Genomic DNA, 19,379 nt, shown 5'->3' on the forward strand with positions numbered 1-19,379 from the left:
ACTGCTTCACTTGTTTGCTGTATGGCTTTAATATTAAAGCAGAGATTGTATCTAATGAGCTGGGTCACGCTTATGGGAAGATAGGGAATAACACTTTTCCCTTCTAGTGCTGTTCACTAGCTGTTTATTCTCATTATGTTTTTTATTAGTTTCTTCTATTTTTTATTCTTCCACTCAAGCTAGGGTCTGCTTTGAGAACAGTTAGGAATCATCAACCTGATACCGTAATTCCTATGAAGACTACTGGACTGGAAACTAAGAACTAATGTTTAATTAATGTTATGATGTGGTTTTAAGGAATGGATTTAACCACTGTCTAGTTTCCCTTTCCTGGGGCTTGTGTTGATCCAGCCCTGACTGCTCAGACATCCTGTTCACAACCCTGGCATTTGAATAAGGCATGGGAGTTTGGGTATCATGGGACCCTTCCTAGCTAGCATAGGTACTCAGGTGCCATTGACCATGGAGAACAGGCTTTGGAAATCTTGTGACATTTTAAAATTAAGCCTGAAATCCAGGTTGATGACCGTACTGTTGTTCAGTGTTACTGATCAGTTTGTGTTATGTGTTGCCTTGCAAGGTCAAATCTGACTGACCAGGAAAGGACTGCCTGAATTCAGGGTCACATGAAGTCTTCACCATAGCTGTCAGAGTTTTTTCCATACCCTCCCTTTCCACACTGCAGAGGGATAAGGAAGGGATATACTGAGGCATTTCTGTACTGCCAGGAGGCAGCAAAATTTTAGCCTTCTGGGAGGAGAAGAAGCAGCAGCCAGTACCTGGTGGCCTTTAATCAAGTGGAAATATGGGTGGATGGTTTTTCACTTGCAGTTGGTTTAAACTACATGGTAGAAATTAACCATTGATTCAATGGGGAGATAGATCTCGGTGTGAATATGTCCATTCTGGTGTAGAAAGTTGTTAGGCACAGAACTGAGATTTACATCCCAGCCATTTTGGGACACCAGAGTCCAGCAAAGGAACAGAGGTGTCATTCATCTAAGGGTGCTCTTTTGACCTTTGCTTTTGGTTGAGAAAATTGCATAGGGGATTGCAAAGAAAATAAGAAATTGTGGTATAGTAAAGGTAATTTTTGAAGAGGTTAGTTGGTAAGACAGTTGTTCTATATAGTTGTTTGCTTCTGGAGAATACTCAGGATTTTTTTGTAAAATTTTGACCAGTCAGTTAATGGACTCTAAATCTCTAGGATTTTATTGAGATAATTTAGAAATAGATTACTTAAATCCTGAGAGCATTAATTGCAAAATACATATTTCCATTAACTTCAAACTGGAACTAGTGTTAATTATTTGTGACTTACGTAAAGACAACCATAGTAAAAAGGCCAAGTTATTGTTACAATTCCAGTTTGCTTGTGGTTTGTTTGGGGTTTTTTTAATAGTGCCTATTCAGATAGAAGGAATAAACATTGTGAAATCTGATGTAGGTATAAAACCTGACATCTTACGCTTTTGTAAAAATGTGTCAGGCTTCTCCAGAGAATGTTAGTTGAATCAATAAGTCAGAACTAGAGGAGGCCTAAGGATAAGGCTGTCTTTTGCAGCCTAAAAATCGTTCTCGTGCACACTCTACTCAAAAAAACTAAAATAAAAATTTGCACAGTCAGATGTCCAGTCTTGCCTGGTTTCCAGATGGATTGTGATTTAAAACTGAAAGCAGGGCAGCACCTGCACTATTTGACTGGTTTAACGAAGTCCTGGGAGAATTATTTTCTAGGGAATTATAAGACTTGAATAACAGGCCTGGCTGGCTCTTTTACCCACTTCATATTTTTTATAATTCTGGCTATTTTTCCTGTTTACAGCTTTCCTGAGCTGTTATCATCCTGTGATGCTGGTGATCTGCTGTGATAACAGATATAGCAAATAGTATAAGGGATGCAGAAAGAGGGTTGAAGTAGGGTATTATAAATGGCAATGCTCTAATACTGTGGATTTCAGGGGTATAGTGCTTTACATCAGTGAAATTTAGACCTTGCCTGCCATCCCAACTGTTGCTCAGACTACAAATATTGTGTTTGTGGACTTTGAAAATAAGCTGATATTTTGCACTGGGAGCAGATAGTAAAAAGTCTTTAAATTGATAATTAGGCACCACAGTATATGAACAATACAAGTCCTGGTGAGTGATTCCTCAGTGATGGAATGGGCTTGCCCCAAGTACAGCACAGTAGTGAAAAAAGCAGACAGAAGTGTGAAAGTACAGAAATCTCGATTTTTCTATTATTATTATTTTTTGTTATTTTTTTATTTTTGAGGGATATTTTATTTTTTGTTTGTTTTGGGGTTTTTTTGTTGTTGGTTAGGGGGGTTTTTGGGTGGTGGCAGTGGGATTTTTTTTTTCCTTTTGAATCTTCATGTTGTAATCCACTATCTGTTTCTTCCACAACTCTGCTGGCAGAATGGTTGTGGAAGGGTGATGACATCAGCTGCAGAAAAGGTGGTGGGGTTACTTCATATGGCATTTGTTAATAGTTTAAGCTAACAGGACCCTGGCAGCACCAAGGACTGACTAGAGGCAATGTCAGCTGTCAGCAGGAACAGCCTACCCCTGGCCTGGAGTGGCACCTCTGCAGCAAAGCACAGCATTCAGAAACTGGGGTGGGTCAATCGTGGTGTCTGCTCACCTGCTGCAGTGGTGGGCCATAGAGTGACTGCCTGTGTTTCACTCAGGACAAGCTCTTGTGACTTCAGTGAACAGAGCCTGTCTCTGGATATACGTTTCCTAGGAGAGAAGACTCGTTGTGATAATTTTTAATATGGCAGTGAATACTCAATTGCTCAATAACTTTTCTGATTTTACCTTTTGTTCAAAATTTATAGTAAGCTATTAAAAAGAGTTTTTAACACATGCAAGGATTTAATTACAACCTTCTAAAAGAGGGGCCACAAGTATCTTTGACCACAGCAAGTCACACAGCTCAAAGTATCTCGTGAGTATATTTACTGTATGACATTGCCTGGAGTTCTGTCACAGACTGCTGTGTGAGTTACGTAGACTTCAAAGGATAGAAGTGCTAGAAGCCTTCAAGAAGGTGAATTCAGGATGTTCACTGTCAGGAGTCCATAACTGGAGCTCCATAATAGCAGTACACAGAATGGTCCTTGGGTTTTTCTGTAGCCTTACTGGTGTCAGACTTGGTCCTCTCTTGGGACCTGGGTTACTTGGAGAAGGAGGAAGAATCCTGGTCGTAGTCAATGGTAGAAGTGAGTCTACCATTTGGACAATGCACTCGTGAAATGGCTTTTGCTGCCTGTCTGCCTGTCCCTTTCCCCTGCCCTGCCTGTTGGTGTTGCAGGTAACCCCAAGTACAATACGGCACGCACCACGTGTTCCTTTCCTGGTGCCCTGAGTAGCAAAATAATTTGGTAAAGTTGCAAATCAATGCAGTGTTTTTCTAGAGCATTTATCTGGTTTATTTTGCATTACATAAAGAACAGCCATTAGATGGTTCTCATCCCTTTTGCATTAATCCGGCAGCACAAATGCAGAGCTGCGGTTTGAGCACGTGGACCCCGTGCGCTGCTCTCCTTATCTGCTCTCCAATCTTTGAGCTCTTACATAATACGTTTAAGACTGTTTTTTGACTAATCTCTTTTGGGGTCTCATTTTGCATTCTTGATCTCCAGCAAGAAAGAACTGCTGTGCTCTTCTCTCGTGAAATCCTTTCCAGAAGGTGCACATTATCTACTACGAGACAGGGCAACGATGAGCATCAATTTCCACAGCAGAATAGAAGCCTGGATTACAAATTACTATTTAATCCTTTTTGCGTCAAAGGATATAATAATCCTTGTAAAATGTGCTCTAAGTCTTGTGCTTGACTGTGTGAGGTTAAGGGGCAAAAACCAAAACAGGGAATCTCTTAAACAGTAAGATATAGTGAAACGCATGTATTGCACATGAATTTCAGAATATATATTTAGTACTACATTTCAGCAGCTAAAAATAAAGGTGATGGGCTGGTACCTAGACTACTAGTTTTCATTTCTCCGTATGGTTGCTGCTACTCTGCTAGAATACAGTAAGTGTCTGTCATGAGTGTTGCCTGCTGAATTGCAATTAAGAATTTAGTCACAAAGTAAGCATTGCTCAGATTTGCTTCCCCCACCACCACTGCGAACATTTACCAAAACTAACAAATATAGAGGTCTCTTAAGACTGTGAGAAAATTTGTTTTATGTTCTAAATCATCCTGTTTTGAGTGTCAAGCAGTGTAATTCCATAAGGGAGAGAAAGGTAAATAAGGTTGGGAGAGATAAGGATTTAGTGTTGGAAATTGCAGACTGACGGCTGCACAATTTCCCGACCAGGCAGCTATTTTAAGAGGGGCAAAGTTTAATAACATAAAAAGTTTAGAAAATAAGTCCCACAGTGACAGGCCTACAGTCCTTTATTGTCACATTGAGTCTGCTGTAACTTTGTTAGATAAAAAGAAAAACAGGATTAAGTTGTTTGAAACCAACAGCTTCATATGATTAGTTTATTCCATATTTGTGTTACTGGCCTCTCTACTAAATCAGGTGGGTCATATTGGATAGAATCTGTCCTTACTGCGTAGCAACCCACAGAGAGAACCTGAAAATAAGTGGTGACATATATGCAATATTACTAATGGAAGGAACAGGGTAAGCCGTTTGCTGTTATTTTTAATGCACTCTAACTTAGAACTTTACTAATAATGTAATATTCTGTATAGTCAAAATCCTAAAAAGAGAGTAGAACCAGATTAAAATAATAATCTCATATTAAAGAACACATTTAATTACTTGGTCATATAACTGTTATTCCACAATAGGGTATTTTTGTGCCAGATGCTAATTATACGCTTCTAGTGTGACATTGCATAATGCGGTGTCCTTGCTGTCACAAACTGGTCATCTTGCAGGTGAAAACTGTGCAGTGCAGCAGCTGTTACAGAGACATTAAATGTTTGTGTTGTAAAAGGAGTCATACTTGTAGACTTTTTGTTTGCTCTCTTCTATGATAAACTTAGAGAAAACAGGAATATTCCCTTAATCTATCTAGCTGTTGTGTTATAATAAACCCGGAGTTGAATGTTTTGAAAAGAATTTTCATATTTAGTGCAAAATGAATAATTTATTTTTTTATTTGTTACAGAAAATGACATTTGATTGAAGAGCATAAGTCACCCTGGAAGAAGCTTCCCTATGAGCTTTACATGAGCAACCTCCTCCTATGAGGAGGAAGAGGAGGAGGATCCGTCAGTCTTCTTAGCTGTAAAATGGGGACTACAGGTGATGACATGGCAGCAGTGGAGCAGAATGCCTCCTTGAACCCTCTGTGCTTTGAGTGTGGCCAGCAACACTGGACAAGGGAGAACCATCTCTACAACTACCAAAACGAAGTGGACGATGACTTGGTCTGTCACATTTGCCTTCAGCCCTTGTTGCAGCCGTTGGACACTCCCTGTGGACACACTTTCTGCTACAAGTGCCTAAGGAACTTTCTGCAGGAGAAGGATTTCTGCCCGCTGGATCGAAAAAGACTCCATTTTAAACTCTGCAAAAAATCCAGCATCCTTGTTCATAAACTGTTAGACAAGCTATTTGTTTTGTGCCCCTTCTCTTCTGCGTGTCAGGAAGTCATGCAGCGATGTGACCTGGCGGCACATCTTAAAAACAGGTGAGTGGTGCCAGTGCTTGCATTGCATGTTTCTTACACCCTACTATGCCAGTTTGTATAGCAGTAGAAATTGGTGGCAGGAGGGCGAGAGAGTTAGTGATGGCTTTTAAATTCCCTGTAGAAGACCCTAGGAAATGGTTGGTCTGTGACTATGTACAGCTAGAGCACTGGTAGTATATCACAGCAGAAAATAGTGAAGACTGCTTGGATGCAGCCATAGGGGGAATGACGTGATTCATTAGAAGTCTGAAAAAAATTATTTGTCAAAAAAAATGATAAATGAGGGTTGATTATGGTAGGGGAAAAAGGCTGAGGGAGGGGAAAAATTAGAGATGTGCAAAGTCTGTCTGCAAAGAGGACAGAAATAATGCAATAGGAACAAAGAAGATTTAGTTCAGGTTTTAGGGAGAAAAGCTTTATAATGGTCTAGCACTGGCACAGATTGTTTATGTGGTGATTGTGCATTTCCCACTTTCAGAACATTTATGAACATGTTAAACTAACCTTTATCAGGAATTGTTATGTCAGAATTGATTCTGCTTTGAGATAGGCAGGTGGACAGGGTACCTCTCATGACTGATGAACCTCCTCTGCTTGCCCTCAGTCTGGTCCAGCAACACTGGTGACCACCCAGGCAGAAAGGTTCATCTGGGAGGTGCATGGGCCTATCCCATGAACTTCTTTCCAAGTCTTGGTTTTTGTCCATTTGGAGACCATCTTTAGGTGAAGGGTGATGTTACAGAGGGAGATCAAGAGTCAGGTACAGTGTGAGTGTGCGTGCAGGCAAGTGCTCCACAGAGAAGGAAAAGAGGACAGCCACCACCTGCCTTGGAAACAGTTTGTTCACATTCATATTTCCAGCATGCTGTCTTCCTGCTTCCCCACATCCTGAAGGCTTCTGGGGATTCAGAGCCTGGGAGGACCCTGGGCATTCAGAACACTGAGCAGCTCTAGACTGATGAGCCTTGGAGCTGCCTGGGTTTTGTTGGTTGTGGTAGTGCAGTGTCCATGTCAGGGAGATATGGGGGCTAATGAAGAGCCTTTCCCTCTGCGTTTTTTTCTTTTTTTATTTCTCCCTGAAGTTTCCATGTCAGCTCAGGCTCCTGCTTGTTTCCTTCTGGCAAGTAATTTCTGATCTGTGTGATTACTTGCGGGTGGTGAGAAGGCCTAATTGTTTGTTTCATTTATAACTCTAATATTAAACCGATTTGATTTTAATAAAAGGTAAAATGCTAGCAAGACTACTGCTAAATATTTGATTCGTCTTCTGGTTTCCCAGTGTTGTATCCCTCACCTCTTCAGTCCTTTTTCCTTGGTTGACATCTCTTCGAATGATATTAGGGTTGTTTACAACAGAGTCATGTAATTTTTTTGTACATGGAACAGTGTGTGTGCCATCTTTAGGTATACATGAAATATTCATTTACTTAATGCAAAAGGTTATTATGAAATCTGAGTGAGCTGAATCACTAGCTTTTCCTGTTTGTCGGCTGGAAAAAAGCTTTCAGTTGCAGGAGGCTGCTCATTTTCAATTCCTTCTGTTGTCTTGGGATGCCAATACACATTTTGAGTATATGGTGATTTACAGTTTTCAATTAAGTTTATTTGCAAACATCTGAACACCTGTAAATTATCATTGCTGCCATAAACGATGGCAGCAACTGCGTAGTTTGAATTTGATTCTGTATGGATTAGTGAATCCAGTAAAATTCTACTACTGATCATTACATTTAGGAAAGAAATATAAAATTCAGTATTATTGTAATTGTCAGCATAGATTAATATAAACCAGTCTGAACAAGCCTTTACATGAGCTGGTTTGTTTTTCTAAGAAATGTAGTATGGTTTGTTACTTTTCAGTGCCTAAAAACCTTCACACTCGGGTTTTCCGGTGTTGTTTTAATCGGCTCCATTTGAGCATAAAAGCTGGAAGAAAATGTTATCATATCCACTGGGTACCTCAGAGTGTAAGGTTACTGCAAGATGCTCCAACAAGGAGATGAGAGGCATGAGACACAAACTTCACAGTCACTAATTGCACTCCATGATACCTCATTGCATAAAAAAATATTCTTGATTTCTCAAACTCTGAGTTTCATTACATTCACTTGCAAACTGTAGTTTTCCAAGTTAAACACAATACACATAATCTGATTTTAAAGAAAAAACCCAGAAGTAATATTGTATGATTTTTTACAGTCACTTGGTACAGAAAATTTGTTAATGTTTAGTAAAGTAGGTGCCAATTTAATTTCCTAAATATCAAAGGTAAATTGTGGTTCTTGTCTGCTCTGAAGCCACTTAACTCCGTGTAAGCCTCTCACGTCCTTGGGTGGGAGAGAAAAGTATGCAACAAAACCAGTCTTTTTTGATTTTTCTGAGTCTTCTCTGATTCACAAACCTAGTTAACTCCTAGTGCCTTGTTTTCTTTTTTTTTTTTTCCTCTTTATTTTTTTTTGTTGTTTTCCCTCTGGCAAAAGACAAACCAAGACCCAGACGCTTAACTTTCCAGAGCAGCACCAGGTTTTACTTTGAATTGCAGTTGTAAATCTTGCCACCAGAATTACTGCTTAAGGTCACTTTGCTAGCAAAGTTTTATGAGCAATAGCAAAAGCATTTGTGTTGCTTCTCTGCAGTCTTTGCTTAAATACGCATCCTGCTTGGAAAATGATTTAGTGCAACTGGTTTGAGGTTATTTAGTGTGTTTGCTTTTATCAAACCTCTAGACTGGGCAGAAGGTGATGGCATAAGTTACAATGAATTCTTTCTTTATAGTAAGTAGTCAGTGAGCAAATATGTTTTTCAAGCTCCTACTGTTATTTCACAGAAATACCCTGTAAACTACATCTCAATTTTGTATGAAAGCTCTTTTTATCAGCAAAGAGGGATTGCTGCTAGTGTTCCAAGAAGTCAGCTTTTAAATGAGAAATATAGCAGATTTGGCTACCAAAAAAACAAACAAACAAAAAACCAGAACAACAAAAACCCCAAACAAACGAAAAACCAACCAAAAACCACAAACAAACCAAAAAAGACCATTTTTCTTCTCTGTCTGATATGAATTAAGAGAAATGGAAGATAAAAGCTATGCTTCGTCACCGTGCAGAACTGATGTTGAAGGGGGGAGAGGAAGAAGTCGATGAATATAAGCAGAAGCTTGTTTTACATACCGAGAACTGCCCTTCAGGTTTCCTGTTAAATAGCCAACTTTAGCTAGTTGTTTTAGTATCATAGAATAGTTTGAGTTGAAATCTTACTCTTGAGCATCTTGATTCATGAAAGAAATAATTTTTACAAGTTTTAGAAAACATTCCCGCCTTTCTCGCTTCTAGCTAAGATATTCTGGCATTGTAGGTAGATATGAAATGCAGTTCCTGTAAGACATGTTTCAGTCTCAATTCAGCCCTTAGTTATGCAATTCATTTTATGAGAATGGATTCCTGTACCCATACAATCTTCAAAGCTTGTTTTGATCACAAGATGCCCATCTGTGTACATTACTTGTTACAAGATTTAGTCCAAAATGTTCTTTATCCCAGATATTTGACAATAGCAATATTGGTAACGGTGTGCACCTTTAGAGATTTACTGGCGCTTGTTAACTGTTACAACTGCTGTATGGTTCTGCTGTTTGTGAATAATACATTCCTACTGCTAATAAAAATCTTTAAGTTGCAAGTGGAAGTCAAAAATCTCCTTATAGATGTGATTGAATACCAATACTGGGCTTTGCTGCTTGGTAGGAGGCATATGGTGTTTAAAGACCTAAGAACTGGCATCCTGTGAATCAATGTCTCCACTGGACAACTACTTTCCTGGCAATGCAGTTGCACTATACTAGGTTGAAAGTCATAGTTTGTTACAATTAGTGGTTAATTTGGGGAAGAATCTGGAGGGGTTTTCCTCTTTTTTGCCCCATACAATACTGCACAAAAGGGATTCCACTGAACTGAGTAGGTGTGCTCAGAAGGCTCTTTACGTTTCTTGATATTAGCCTTTGAAATGACAATTAAACAATATTGGCAAAAATAAACCTCAAATCTATTTATATTTTGTGTGATGACTTTCATCATCTGCCAGGTAAAAATGGGAGAATGTGTTCTGTGAAGGAGGGTAGAGGAGGACTTGGCTGTGGTTTAGAAGGCTTTGACAGAAATAGGACACTTCCAGGGCTGAGTTTTGTGCTGTCCTGGTTTGATACAGTTTAAAAAAAATAAAACTGGAAGGTGTGCTTTGCCATCTCCACCAGGCCCTTTGGTTTCCTCAGGCCTTGTGAGCTGGCTCAATCAGAGCCTACAGCACAGCGGTTTGGTAGAAGATACCTAAAGGAGTATGTGGTTTGCTGAAGCAGTCTATAACACTGGACACTGCTGTCTAGGCTCAGCGGGATTGAAGCGTGGTCCTCTTGACAGCGTCAGTTTTGAATAGTTCATTCCCCTCTTTGCTGAAAAATCCCCACTCCTATAGCAGAGCAGTTTAGGGACAGCAAGGATGTGCAGCTTGGGGTGCCTTTGTGCTAAATTCTTATGGAGCAGTGTGAGAGAGCATGTCTGTCAGAGCTCCCAGAGATTTCCTCTGCAAGAGCATTTACCTCTTGCTGTGTTGCTGCAGAAGTGAGTGATGGTGGAGATTGTTCCTTTTTTTTTTTCCTATTGCCAGAGTTAAGATTTGAGGGAGCATGAGGCTAAGCCATCAAGTTGAAGTATTTTAGAAATTTAGAAATTTGCATCTCTCCTTTTCTTGTTTTTTTGGGGATTCTGGTTTTGAGGTTTGCATTGTGAAATGGTCAATGTGAGAAATTTCCTGCTGAGTTTTACGTGACTCTGGCCACGGAACAGATTTCTTAGCTGATCACCACTATATCAATGGTTTTATGCAGTAAATATCACTTGGGCAAAATCAAGAAGTAGGGTTGTGTTTAATCATTAAAATCAGAGAAAATTTTTCACCAAGCATAACCTTTCAAATAATTTTCATCTTTTATGCTTGCACTTTTCTTCACTTTGAAGAACAAGATGACCAGCAGTTGCTCTGGGGAAAGCCCTAAGAAATTTTTTTCTGAAATGCGTCATGTTATTACGTGAACTGTCTCTAATGTATGTTTTTATGCATATTTCAGAGCATATTTGGGTTACCTTTTGCTATTCTTCTAAACATGGGGAACAAAAAGCTCCAGGAAAACTTTATAGCACCTTCCCAATACCTACAAGGGCTACAAGAAAGCTGGAGAGGGGTTTTTTGCAATGGCATGTAGTGATAGGTCAAGGAGGAATAACTTTAAACTGAGAGAGAGTAGATTTAGGTTAGATAATAGGAAAAAAATCTTTACTGTGAGGGTGGTGAGGCACTGGAACAGGTTGCCGAGAAAAACTGCAGATTCCCCATCCCTGGAAGTGTTCAAGGCCAGGCTGGATGGGGCCCTGAGCAACCTGGTCTAGTGGAAGGTGTCGGTGTCCCTGCCCATGGCAGGGGGTTTTGAACTAGGTGATCTTTGAGGTCCCTTCCAAACCAAACCATTCTATCATTCTGTTCATATCATGACTATATATATATATATAAATGATTTAATGACTTTTATGTATCTCTATATATATATCACTTTATGTATGTATAACATGGCTGGGGGTCACAAAAGCTATCAACATTATTTGTAATGTCTATCAACATTATTTGGACCCAAAAACTTTGTTATTAGGTTATCTTCAAAATCCCTCATGTTGAAACATTCTAACCATATATTATCAAATGCCCTTCACAGAGTACCAGAACAGAATTGTGATTCTCAAAATATTCTGGTTTAACAAGTTAGGATATGGTTAGACTTCTGCTACCTTTAACTCTGTTAACTCATTTCTTCTCCCATTGCAAAAATAAATAATTGCTTCTTTTGTTATAACAATCTGTCAAGTTCCCAAACACTGAGTCCTTTCAAGAACATGTTTCCTTTTTTTCTGACAGTGCTACAATGTGAGTGTTTTTAGGTGGTCAGCAGCTTCAGCAGCAGGAGCTTTAAGGACATCAAATACTGTAAGAAGTGATATATCAGACACTGGCAAAACTGTCACAGAGGCAGATGTAAGATTGGTGTCCACATCTAATTATCTACACATAAATGCAAGACTATTCCATAAATGAAGGCTTTTCTTGAATTTGCAACATTGTAGCCCTTCTTTCTTAAACATAAGCAAAAATAAATATTGCATTAAGAAGAATGGAAATTCACAAAAATGAGTTTATAGTGAAAAGTATCAAATGCTGAGGGAGGATTGTTACATAAGGAAAAGTAAAAAATTTTACCTCCTGTGTGAAGTCAGAGAAAACAGGAGAGAGAAGGGGAATGAAACACCTGCTGGTCCAAGAGATGATGAGCAGAACTGTTACTTTTGTTGAACTTCTCATACAAACTCCTAGACAAGCGTAATTTTTTTTTTTTAGTATTTTAACAATTAGTGCAATATGGGTAAAATTTTCATCTCTTTCCTCCCTCAACCCCAGGAAAATATGATGCTTACTAAGGTGAAAAAAGATTGCTTCAGTGGGTCTCCAAACCTGTCTTTGAAAGGGCTTCTCTTATGTGGCTTTTTTTGCCAGTCTTGTTTAGTCCTTTCAGCAAGGTTATCTTCCAGAAACTGAAATGTACAGAATCCACCTTCTAGCGCAAGGGATCCCTGCCCATGGCAGAGGGGTGGAACTAGATGATCTTTAAAGCCCTTTCCAACCCAAACCATTCAATGATAACAAATGAAGTCCACATTCAGAAGCTGTTACAGTACATTAAGTTCATGGCCAAAAGTAGTAGACATTTGGGGGAAAAGGCAGTATTATCTTGGGTTTTTGTCCACTAAAATATATTTTGGCCTTAAAATTCAATGTGTTTAATATTTATTTTTAGGATGAGTTTAAAGCTGTGGCTTTGAAGAAGGCTAATTCTGTTCAATGGAGTACTCAGGGATTTTGTGCTACGAACATGGCTGCAGCCTTGAAGTATGGTATAAACCTTGTCTTCACAGGTGTCCTGGGGCTTCTCATCGAAGGGTTGCTCTGGAGAGAAGGAAAACGAGCAAGCTGCAAGCAGAAGCAGAGGGCGAGAGTGGTGTCGGTGGGATGGAGCAGCCCAGCAGTTTATCTCCAGATGCAGATCAGGGAATAGTGCCAGCTGAGCAGAGCTTTACCTCGCCTGCCCTTCCCACATGGACAGACGAGTCCGGCATCGACAATCCACCTTTTGAGGAGAACACAGTAGCAGACAGTATGTCATCACTTATCTTCTCAAGCCTCTTTTATCAGATGTGGAAACATTTGTGGTGTCAGAGCTTGTCACTTACCAACTGTGAATGTGCATCTTCATCTTCGGCTCTTTTCTTTTGCAATTTCTGGAGAAATGTTACTGGGTTTTGGTTAAGTGTAAGTTTACAACTGGGATAAAGTCACAGGAAGGAAAGAAATATCTCGGTGTGTGTCAGATACCATGCTGGTATGTATCATGTCATGGTCATGGTGCAGTAGTTCATGTTAATCTACTAGTAGGACTGGCCTCACAGTGAGATGGAAGGAGTGTAATGTCTGTAAAATTACAGAAGTTGTTTTCTAAGATGAGGTTTGTGTTTCCCTCTTCCTCCTTGCCCCCAACTGGATCAGCAACCTTCCTGCACATGGAGTGCTGTCCTGCTCGAGCAGAAAGGCAGCTGAGTTACTCCTGCATCCATCTGTACTGAATGAGCAGTAACGCCTCTAGCATCTGGAATTTTAGAGAGGAAGTGCTGAGCCTTACCACAGAGGAAGGTGGTCCTGTCCCCATCTTTCTCCTCTGTAATTGCCATCCTTTGGCATTCCACCTTTCCTTCTTTAGTTGTCTCCATGTTTCCTTCAGAAATGGGCTTCTTCCCTTGACCTAGTAACTCAATAGCGGCTCCTAGTGCAATTGTGAAACCAGCTGACAAAGAGGTTACCATGAGGTAACCCCTAAAATACATTTTTATCATCGTCACCAAATGCAAATCTGCAAGCAACCCAATGTATAAAATTTATTATAAGGAACAGGATCCAAAGGATTCGGGTATCCTTTTACAATCCAAATAACCCCATTTCAGGAAGCATGGATGCTACTAAGTCATTAGAGAGCTGTTTCTAACCAGTAGGAGTTTCATCAAGTAGTGAAACTAATCTGTTTGCGCTTTAGTTTGTTGTTAAACCACTGCTTTGTGGCCTCTCTTACATTATCCTTTGGTGATTTGTTTTATTGAAAATGAATAAGTAGAAAGGATATTAATCATCTTTCTTTTTTAAAATAATTGGCAGCAAATCAACAGCCACCTGCCTTGCCTGAAGGAGAGATCACTACTATTGAAATTCATCGGTCCAATCCCTACATCGAATTAGGAATTAGCATAGTGGGTGGCAATGAAACACCTTTGATCAACATTGTCATTCAGGAGGTTTATCGAGATGGGATCATTGCCAGAGATGGAAGACTTCTTGCTGGAGACCAAATACTTCAAGTATGGAACCTAATTGTGTATTCTATCTGCTTGCTTTCCATTCACTCCTTGCAGAACTGCTGTTAAAATGAGATGGGAGATTTTCCTTGTCAGACTATGTTGTGTCAGTGTTAGCATTGCAATTATCAGTTGGAAGGCAAATTAATATTCAGAGCAAAGCCTGTTGTTTTAGTAGTTTTGGCTATCATGCTTTATGTTGTTTCTCGGGCCAGTCCCTGGAATTTTTTCCTCCTTAGCATCTCTTATCAATGCTTAAAATACAAGTTTATTTTTCTGTTTTTAAATGCTGTGGGACTTGGTCCTTGTCTCAACTTTATGCATGCATTTTGAAGGAACCCAAAGTTATTTCTGGCTAACAAGTTGGCGTAACTTGTTGTATATAAAAAGCAATTTGTGGAATGTAAGGCTGGCTTCATCTAAACTGCTATTTTAATCTAGCTTCACTGTTATCTTCCAAAAGCCTAGGCAGTTGACCTGCATCTTTCAATATGTATGAAAGAGTCAGTGATAGTCTTCAATGGCATGATTTGAAGCAAGGTGCACTAAGTATTTTCAAAAAAAGGGAAAATTAAAATATAAGTTGGTTTTGATTGTGTATTTTTCTATGGTTTTAAGTAACTACCACAGACAGTATAAAAAGATCAAATTCTTTTAATTTTGACGTTTTAATTTTTATGTTAGGGGAAGGGATTGTTTATAGGACACTTAAGAATGGCAGTAACTGAGTGCTGCATAAACAGGACAGTCCTCCGGCTTTTTTGTATTTTTAATCATTCCACCTGGAACAAATATATTACTGTCAATTCAAAAGTACTTCAGTAAAAATGATTGCTTTTGATCTGGCAGCCTAAGATCAGTACAAAAGTAGTATCAGCCTTCTTTATTTCACTGTTTTGAAATCAAGCTGATAGAAGTAGCTTAAATACAGTAGTTACACTTGGAATGAAATCAGTTTGCACTTCAGAAAATAAAGTCCCTTTTGAGAAACATGCCTTTTTCCTCTCCTGGAGTGTTAGCATAGTGTCTGGCCAAGAAAACAACCCAAGAGGTTTCCAAAATGTTGTCTTTTCAACAAGTAATTGCAGACACTGATTGAATGCTGCCTCATTTATTTTGATACTAAGGGCTCCACTTGGTTGACAGAATTGAGAGTTTGAGCTCCAGTGAAGCTTTGGAAATTCCTGCTATTTGGGTAGGTGTCAATTACAGTTTCCAAGGCCATAAATGGCAGTACATTGACTGTAAATAGGAATTTACAAACTGCAGTGAGTCTTCCCTATGAACATGCTGGCAGTGGGGCTGTCAGATGCTAGGGGGGTTTCGAAGGGAGAGGTACAGAGGTTAAAAGCCAAACTTTTTGGAAGTTACAATACCTTTATTTCTTTGAATTTACCTGTGCATGTGCTGAGCTGTTATATTAAAATGACCAGACTCATTCTCTGGCGTCTGTAGTTGGGTACAGTTAGATGCAGCCCACCATGCATACTTTGGTTTGATATTTCTGAAAATGTCTTTAGGGACTTTTATGAGCAGTAAAGGTCTAAAAGAAAGCCAGAAAGGACTATGAGGTGAAACTCAGCATTTTCTTGCCCGGTCAAATGAGAAGTATTACCCTTTTAAGATCTGTGGGAACAGCATTTTGTAACAGCTCCATAAAAGTTTATGTTGTCTGCAAGGTACAGATAGGTGCCTAACATTTTCAAAGTGCTCTAAAAATTGTCTCTTTTTTATGCTGGACTGTGACTGTAATTCACGTAAAGCATGTCCTAATGAGAATCTCTTTCCCCAAGAAATGCTAAGGCTGTTTTATTCTGAAATTGTGAACTGCCTTGTAGAAAGAAGAATTACATTTTATTGCATGTATTCTTTGTGCCCTTTGAATGCTTCTGTTTTTATGTATTTACTTTAGCTAGAGACAGCTAAAAATAAAACTGGACTTAATTTAAGGGCTCTGATGGATGAGCCGTAGTGGTTTTTGTGGGGGGCAGCTCTAAATGTTATTTCTCCTAGCTATGTCCCTCTTCCCTTTGCCCAGGGTTACAGCCTGTCTCAGGGCAGTAGCAGAGCAGGACATGACCATGGTTTGGTGTCTGAGCTCGTGGTGCCGCTGGCAGCAGTGGCTTTGGCTGGGCTTTGTGCTGGGGGTGGCTCAGTGAGGGTACAGTGCCCCTTCACCATTCTGAAACTACCACAGCCAAATGGTTTGGCACAGACCTCTCGGAGCCCCTCAGCTCAGACGTGTGATGTAAATGCGGCAGCTGTTGTACATAGATTTCTAGGTCCTTTCTCCTCAGACATTTTAAGCTTTAATATTGCTATTAGATGGTGAGAAGCTGCAAGTTTATATTTTTACTGAGGTTGCAATGGGGAGCATTAGAAGGCATAGGTAAGGCAGATCAGTGTAGATCATTTGATGTTAGTTTCTGTCTGCTGAAATTGCGGGGCAGGGGTTCCTCCACTAAGGCACAATAGTATGTTCTGAGGGTGAAGCTTTAGTGTTGACTTTGAATCCCTTTTTACAGGACAAGGCAAACACAGCTCTTGTGCTGATTTTTTGTGGTGTTTCTGTTTTCTGCCAAATCTCATTGCACTGTCAGTTCTTACCTTATTCTACAAGAAATGACTGAAGATTACTGATCTTTGTATCAGTGGGCCAAACACAATTCTTAGTTGTAAGGCAGGAAAGTTTAATTCATTTTTCATTTACAACTGGATTTTGAGGGATACAGCTTAGAAGTCTTAAACTCTGACCTAGGTAAAGTCTGTGGAAAATCACCAAAGTTCGCGCTAAGACCTGAGAATTAGGACAACCACCTTTTTCCACAATCCTAATAAACAAATTTCATTATTCTGGATTCTGAGGTTTGTTGGTTTTTTTTTTTTCATGTTGTGGAGGTACTGCTTATTGTAAGACACAAGCTTGCTTCAGAGATTTTTATGTATTCTTTTTATAGCTATTATTTTACAGTTTTAAGTGATGCTGGGCTTGACACTGAAAGCCAAAGTTCTTGGCCTGGAGAACAAACAGTGTTAAAGATCTAAGGAAGATAAGTATAGGAAACAAGGAGAACAAAACCCCTGGCCTGTGATGGCAGAGGGTGTTCGATGCAAGAAAGATGTTGTCACTTTTGTGGGAAAAAACCTAAAGGTGTACCAAGTTCAGATTAGATAGGAAAAATTTCTTCACAAAAGGGTTGTTAAGTACTGGAACAGGCTGCCCAGTGAGGTGGTGGAGTCACCATCCCTGGAGGTGTTTAAAAGACTTGTAGATGTGGCACTTGGGAACATGGTTTAGTGGTGGACTTGGCAGTACTGGGTTAACGGTTGGACTTCATGATGTTAAGGGTCTTTTCCAACCTAAAAATAAATTTTTAAATTGAGCAGCCAATATGAGTTTGCAGGAGATGATGGAAGGACAAGAGAGGAAGTCTAGTAGGGTCAGATATGTAGGTTGCTCTAAGGCTGGTTTTGCAGTGAGTGAATTTACTTCAGAAAGGAAAGGACTTTATTTCCATAACCAGGAACATATATATTTCTGATATATTTTTGTTGTTGTTGTTGTTGTTTTGCAGGTCAACAGCTTTGACATCAGCAACGTGTCTCACAACCATGCTCGAGCTGTGCTTTCCCAGCCTTGCTCAGTGCTGCACCTCACAGTGCTGAGGGAGAGGCGCTTCGGCAGCCGCACACACAACCACGGGGACACCCCCAGCTCCCTGCGGGAGGACAGCTTCCAAGTGACGCTGCACAAGCGTGACTCCAGCGAGCAGCTCGGCATTAAGCTCGTGCGCAGAACAGATGAGCCAGGAGTTTTTATTCTCGACCTTTTGGAAGGGGGGTTGGCTGCTCAGGATGGCAGGCTCTGCAGCAACGACCGCGTTCTTGCAATTAATGGACATGACTTGAAGCATGGGACACCAGAGCTTGCTGCTCAGGTTATACAGGTAATTTGCATTCCCTACCTGAGCTCAGCTTTATTTCTTGGGAAAAGCCTGGGGTAGAGTCTGTCCCAGACAGAATCAGTCATGTAATGCCTAAAAGCCTGTGGCAGTACAAATTGCAGTGATCTATGTTCTGGAAATAATAGTGCAGAACAGGATCTGCTTTTGCAACTAACAGATGAACATCACTTCCTCAGAAGTGAAAAGTGTGTTAGTCTTCCCTGGCATGCAGCCTGAAGGTTAGAAAATGGCTCATGTGAGCGAGCAGAGTAGCTTATTGTAGCCTATTGCTTAGCAGAAAAAAAAAGAGGATTATTTTTATTCTATTTATGTATGTATTGTATTTTAATCTGCCAGTAAGCTCTGTAAAAGTGGGCTTTATTTTGTATTGATTTGCCTGTGCATGGAATTGAGTTGGAACAGGAAAGTAATTGTCAGACTTCTTGCTGTCAACAGGTGGCAGCTGGGAAGTCTAATATAGGTCTTCCATGAGTTCTGCATGGTAAAACTCATTTTTTGAGTGTTCAAAAGGGTTTATTCCCCATGTCTGGCTCTGCTCTGGACACGACTGTTATCCAAAGCTTGATGCAGTGTGACATATGACCCTTCCCTGTTCCCACAGGAAAACCTTTACTCTATGCCTTTCTCCCAGTCTGTAAGGAAACAGCTGCAACACTTTGCTACTTCCTGCTGATGGGATGTTGGTGAAAATTGCTCTGTTTTTAGGAAAGTTGGAATATACCAGTAGTAGGTTCTTGCAGTGTAGTGCAGTCATCTTTGCCTAACCCAGCACCACACAGAGAACTCTGATACAAATGAGTAGTAAATATTTGTTTCAGGAATAATTTTAAGAACTTTCCTTGCAGTGAAAGGAAAATAACAATGATCTTGGGAATTGTAATTTCAGTTCCCAATTTTTATATAGAGTGATTGAAATTTAACATTGGGTAACTTTTATCTATTAAGGTGTGGTTTTGCAGCAATAGAAAGAGTTGATGTTTTATTTAACATCTGATAACTGAGTCTCCTGATATTCCCCAAACTCCAGAATTTGATGGTCTGCTCATGTATAATGTCTTTCTTGGATGTGTCTTTGGGAAGTACCAGAGGTGTTCAGAGCTTTTGACCAAAATCTGCAGATCTGGAGCCATCACACAGGCATTTCTTCCATTTATTGCTATGTGTTGCTGAAGTTCATGAAGAATGCAAATGGAATGGGGTGAATTTTAAGGTTTGAAGCTTTGTAACACAAACTGAGCAATGGTCCTTTTGA

The 19,379-nt window shown here is 39.8% G+C and overlaps 1 protein-coding gene across 4 annotated transcripts in view; it reads left to right on the top strand.

Annotated features, from left to right (window-relative positions):
* Positions 1 to 19,379, top strand: part of LNX2 (ligand of numb-protein X 2) — a 57,505-nt gene that overhangs the window by 27,246 nt on the left and 10,880 nt on the right. For all 4 annotated transcript variants that reach the window (XM_051779022.1, XM_051779026.1, XM_051779024.1 and 1 more), the window contains exons 2-5: positions 5,143 to 5,667; positions 12,678 to 12,916; positions 13,966 to 14,165; positions 17,738 to 18,109. In XM_051779022.1, the coding sequence (XP_051634982.1) occupies positions 5,267 to 5,667; positions 12,678 to 12,916; positions 13,966 to 14,165; positions 17,738 to 18,109 (1,212 nt within the window). In that variant the 5' untranslated portion in view covers positions 5,143 to 5,266. The remainder of the gene's footprint in view (positions 1 to 5,142; positions 5,668 to 12,677; positions 12,917 to 13,965; positions 14,166 to 17,737; positions 18,110 to 19,379) is intronic.

This window comes from Manacus candei, unplaced genomic scaffold, assembly GCF_025592945.1.
Source record: "Manacus candei isolate 608988 ecotype Guabito, Panama unplaced genomic scaffold, ASM2559294v1 h1tg000014l, whole genome shotgun sequence".
NCBI lineage: Eukaryota > Metazoa > Chordata > Aves > Passeriformes > Pipridae > Manacus > Manacus candei.